The 5,351-nt window shown below is 47.6% G+C and overlaps 1 protein-coding gene across 1 annotated transcript; it reads right to left on the bottom strand.

The window, feature by feature from the left end:
* Positions 1–364: 364 nt before the first annotated feature.
* On the bottom strand, positions 365–3,424 carry LOC136460350 (putative E3 ubiquitin-protein ligase SINA-like 6). Its single transcript, XM_066460086.1, has 3 exons — positions 3,310–3,424; positions 1,334–1,439; positions 365–1,216 (listed from the first exon to the last, which is right to left on the bottom strand). The coding sequence occupies exons 2-3, from the start codon at positions 1,394–1,396 to the stop codon at positions 365–367; spliced, it is 915 nt and encodes a 304-aa protein (XP_066316183.1). The 5' UTR covers positions 1,397–1,439; positions 3,310–3,424.
* Positions 3,425–5,351: the final 1,927 nt, after the last annotated feature.

Below are 5,351 nucleotides of genomic sequence, written 5' to 3'. Positions count from 1 at the left end.
TGACAAGTCTAGGGACCTAAATGGCACTAATGTACAAGTCAAGGAATGAATTATCAAATTTCGAGAGTTAGGAACCCGAATGTCACCGCCATATAAATTCAGAGGCTTAAATATAAAAAATCGATAGTTGGGGATCCAATAACACAAGCACAGCTGCACAAGTTTAAGGGCCAAGATATACTATTGATATCAAGATAGGCGCTAGGTCATAGTCTTTAGGATCATCAAGTGTCCAATGACCATTGGGATTCTAGGTTCAGATGGCCATTACACGCGTGTGTGAACAGAGGAAAAACACCCGTCACTTGATACATGAATAGCTAGCATCTCCTATACTATACTAGTTTGCAAATGGGTAGGTCTCTTATACAGCTTTTGGATCCAAATTTATACGTGTTGTCTCGTATAGCTTCCATGCCAACACGATAGCCATTACGAAGATAACAAAAACTAACACCAAAAAATCAAATGCTTCCCGATCCCGTGAGGCGTGCTTAAAGCAACGTACTAAACTAGCAAGACTACCTAGGGCACTGGCGACCGCCGACGACCTCTGGACACGGACGTTGACGACGACGCAGACCAAGGGGGTCCAGCACGCGTCCGGCACGAACAGGAACCCGTCGGTAGGGTGTTGCCCCGCCCAGCTGCGCATGCAAGCCACGACGCCAGATGCCGACAGCGAGAGCGCGTCGGGTTCACCGTCACCACCCACCTCTAGCTTGTACTCGAGCAACTGGTTGGCCGCGGGGCACGGGCCGAGGCAGACCACTGACAGCGACCGGCCCGAGCCAACGTCCCCGCCATTGAGTAGCAGGAACACGCGCCGCTCCACCGGGTCCAGGAGCACCTCGAACGGCGTGCTGCGGTGCAGCGCCACCCGCCACCCGGACCCGATGAAGCGGACATCGTAGTCGACGCATAAGGTGTGCGCGCCCTGGATGTGATCGTAGAGGAGCAGCCCGGAGTAGGCGCAGCCATGGAGCGGGCACGCGAACGGCGCGTGCTGGCAGAGGAATGCCTCGTGGTCCCGCCTCTCGGTGTGCTTGAGCAGCTGCGTGCACCCGTGGCTCCAAAACGAGCACGGGAGGGCCATGCCAGCAATGGCGTTCTCCAGCGCCCGGCACCGGATGTCGCCGACTGGCTCGCGGCAGGACGGGCAAGTCCCGTGGATGCGAACGCGGCAGGCATTGCACACGACGTGCCCGTTCTTGCACTGGCAACAACAAACGCACGACGAATGAACAGTCAGATTCACCAGTGCAGCCGCAAGTGCACGCATGGAGTTTGATTTTGCATAGTGAATGAAAGAAAGATTGGGTGAGCTGCTTGCCTGGAAGATGGATCCTTCGAACAGGGTGAGGCAGATAGGGCACTCAAACGCGCCCAGATCCATTGCTTTTTTCGCTTCTCCTTGCCGTCTCTAGCTCCGGTGGTGCCTGATGGCAGTGAAAACAATGGTAAAAAGTTAAAAGCACAGTCCTGAATGAACGCCTACCACCTATAAAAGCGCAGTCCTGAGAATATGAACCTAGACAATGAACTGAACACGACGAGAACATGGATCTAGACAATGAGCTAATAAAATATTACAAGTTTCAAAAGACTAGTACGTCTTAAAACAGCTTCAGAAGCATGCAAAAACTAGTAGTACTGAAACCAATGTCTGCAAGATATGCTTTATGTTACACAACAAAAAGTAGAACAATGAAAAGTAGACAGATAGATGTGCTGGCAGCGGTGGCTGACTAAATCCTACGCCAGCCTGAGCTCTCGACCGCGGGATGCCAGCAATGGCGGCCGCAAGCTTGAGACAGGATGGAAACGCAAGGAAAGGAGGAACCGATCTATTACTTAAATGAGAGCACAATGTTTACAGAATGCATCTTAAAAGTCCAAATCCAAACTGACAAAAGCCACAAATTAGCAACCACGAAAACTCTAGCTAGATTCTGATCGTGGCCCCTGTGTGGTCACTGCAGTGTGTCCAACTGCGCGACGTGCAAGCCTAAGTCGCCCGGCAGCAACCGTTTCCTTCTTCCGACATCTTGCATAGGATCTTTCATACATGACAACAGGTCAGGAAGAACTTTACTCCCACCTCTTTTTTATGGGATCCCATCTCATATTATACCATAACCTAATCAACTTCAAGAGTATGTCCATGTGCCAATAATTTAAATTTCATGAGTAAACTTGCTATCAGTTAATTTGGAACTCCGAGGGCATTATGCAGCTTTTTTTTAATAAATTGCCAAGAAAAAAATACATTTAAAGCTGAGTAATAGTAGAATATACATGAACTGGTCAGACATATTGTGATGGCAGAGGTGGTGGGTAGTATAATCTTCACGTGACCCTGAACTCTTGTCTGCAGGGATAGCTAGTGATGGCCTCTGGGAGCACAAGACAGGAAGACACAAAGAGAGAATAGATTGATTTCTTTTCCGAACTACTGTTTGCCAAAACTAAAATTACCTAATGTGCCAATGATCTAATATGCAAAGCGCAGGAAAAACTGAACCACAGTTACATTTAGTTTGGACTAATATCCCAACGATCAATTCGTGCATACAGAGCACTACAATGATAATAATTGCATGTAAATTCACTAATTCAGTAGCAAATTGCATTTTCTTGCAGTTGCAATTAGCATGATAGAAAAACCCTTTGGAACAACATAATATGCAAGCACAATATACTTCTAAAAGCAGATAAACTACATATAGAAGATGCATCTGAATAACAAATCTCTACTGTCTGAATTTTAACATGAATGATGTCCAATCTAGGAGCTGCTAAAGTACAGTGACATTCTCGCCGAGCAAGTAGAGCCTGAACAAGAACAACCACCCTAATTGAACAAAACGAACAGTATATATATAAATATAAATAAAAGCAAAGTTTTGCTATCAGCTTATTGGCAGGCACGAGATAATTTTACTATCTGCGGAACTACATGTTTCAGGGTCCGTATATATAAATAACGCAAAGTTCCACTGGGACACGTGAGATAACTGTCTCAATTTTAGTGGGTTTCACTGAAATCAGAAAAGTTCCACAAAATAAGGGGTTTTCACTCAAAACCGCGATTGTCATGCCACTAAGAAGAGCATTGTTCTAGAGGGTACCCGCAATCTCCGGCGCGGCGCTTCGTTCGTGTGCTCCCGCAGCAGATTCACTCACATGTCCAAGCGCCGCGGGTCGGGTCCTCGCACCCAAGAACCCTATGGCGGAAACAAGAATGCGCACCGTACCCAGGAACCCTAGGACTGAGGGCAGGGGAGGAAAAGGAGTGCAGTGCGTTACCGGCGAGAAGGCGGCTGGAGATGGTAGACCTGGAGGACAGAGCGCCGACTCACCGTCCCGTCCGGGTAGGCCCCCGCGGGAGGTGCTGCAGGGCCGCCGTACCTTTTCTTTCTTTTTTTCCGTTGCTGCGCCTAGCACTCGGGATTCCTTACTTGTCGTAGGAGTCCGGGGGTCGTTCCCGAGCCGAGGTGGAGGGGAATCGCGAATTCCACGTTGGGCTGGACCAACCCGGCCATTCCCAGCTCAAACGTACAAGGTCTAATTTTTTTTTAGAAAGACAGCAAAACCTTTGCCGATTTTTTATTAGACGAATAACAATTACAGTGTGTTCTACGTGGAAAATGAAGCTCCCAACTACCAAAATTAGAAAAGACCAACAGACCACTACGGTGCACAGGCCGACAAAGCTACCACTACCGGACAGACTCAGGGTCTTTACCGAGTGCCTGTGACATTTGGCAAATCCGCATATACATTTGGCAAAGCCTTTGTCGAGTGTAACTCTTGGCAAAGATCACTCGGCAAAGCCGGTGACGGCAAATGCCTCTTTGCCGAGTGCTTTTTGTCGGGCACCCGTAAACCACTCGGCAAAGAAAAGTTGCCTGACGACGCCAATTGACGGTGACGGTCGCTTTGCCGAGCGCCTCACGGGGAGCGCCTCACGGGGGGCACTCGGCAAAGCCCACCCTCTTTACCGAGTGTCGCACTCGGCAAAGGCAGGGAGGCTTTGCCGAGTGCCTTACTTGTGGCACTCGACAAAGACAGGGAGGCTTTGCCGAGTGCCTTACTTGTGACACTCGGCAAAGCCTCCCTTCCTTTGCCGAGTATAATGGCTATAGCACTCGGCAAAGCCTCTCAGCTTTGAGGCTTTGCCGAGTGTCTTGGTCATTGCACTCGGCATAGCTAGGAAATTTGCTTTTTTCATTTTTTTGTTTATTGCATCCACACATACATATATCACACAACCATCACATATCACACAACAATCACATATATCACACAGCCATCACATATAATCCATAACCATGACAAATATCATCACAAGTTGTCCACAAGTATCACATAATCCACAAATATCATCATTAGTTGTCCACAAGTATCACATAGTCCACAAATATCATCCAAGTGCCGCCACAAAGTGCCACCATTCACAAATAAGCATCACAAGCACAAGTCCATCTACCTCTATTCTTGACGGCCACTCCACCGGTCCCACTGCGACGGAGGTGTGCCCTGAGCTGGAGGTGTGCCATGAACATCATTCGACGCCGCCGATTGCCCTTGCACAAAAGAGAAGTGATCAGTTACTGGCAAAGCTGTTGAAACTGTTGGCTGAACCCGATGCAACGGCTAGTGATCAGTTACTGGCAGCAACGACGCATTGAGCATGGTTGTTACTGTTTACCGCTAGAGTATTTACTACTGTGGTTACTTGGCTGTGAAGATAAATTGAGTTATAGGGATTTTTTTCGGCGTATTTAATTTGGGTTTCATGTTAACGCAGACAGTAGTAATTCGGTAGTATTATATTAATTGTAACTTTCTCTCTATATTTTTTTTGCTGTATTATATTATAATATTGTACTACAAAAGAGGAGCAAATAAATGACCGGAGCATGCATTTCGCTGTGTCCTGAGCTGAGGGCTGCTGCTGTGAACGCGATGGAGAAAAATTTCAGTTCAGTCACTGTTGATGTAACTGGCTGTTGAACCGTAGTGCAGTGCAGAACCGTAGTAACATATTAGGGTCGTATATCCATATCCATATCCATATCCACGTTCACATTTAGATTTAAGGTAGAAAAATTCACAGGAGTGACAGCAGGATCATTTGGTGGAGTGAATATCATCGGTGGTGGAACATAGCCTGAGTGAGCTCTAAGACCTTGAATATACTAAAACATCTGCTCCATCCTCCGTCGATCCTCCTCAGCCCTCGCCTCAGCCTCCTCCGGTCGCCTCCTCTCTTCCGCCACCTCGGCCTACAATATTTCACCCTAATGATACAACGCAAAGCAAAGGTATGTAAAAATCAATGAACG

This window comes from Miscanthus floridulus, chromosome 6 (assembly GCF_019320115.1).
Source record: "Miscanthus floridulus cultivar M001 chromosome 6, ASM1932011v1, whole genome shotgun sequence".
NCBI lineage: Eukaryota > Viridiplantae > Streptophyta > Magnoliopsida > Poales > Poaceae > Miscanthus > Miscanthus floridulus.
The sequence above is the reverse complement of the archived record's forward strand: the minus strand, read 5'-3'. Positions and strand labels throughout refer to the sequence as shown.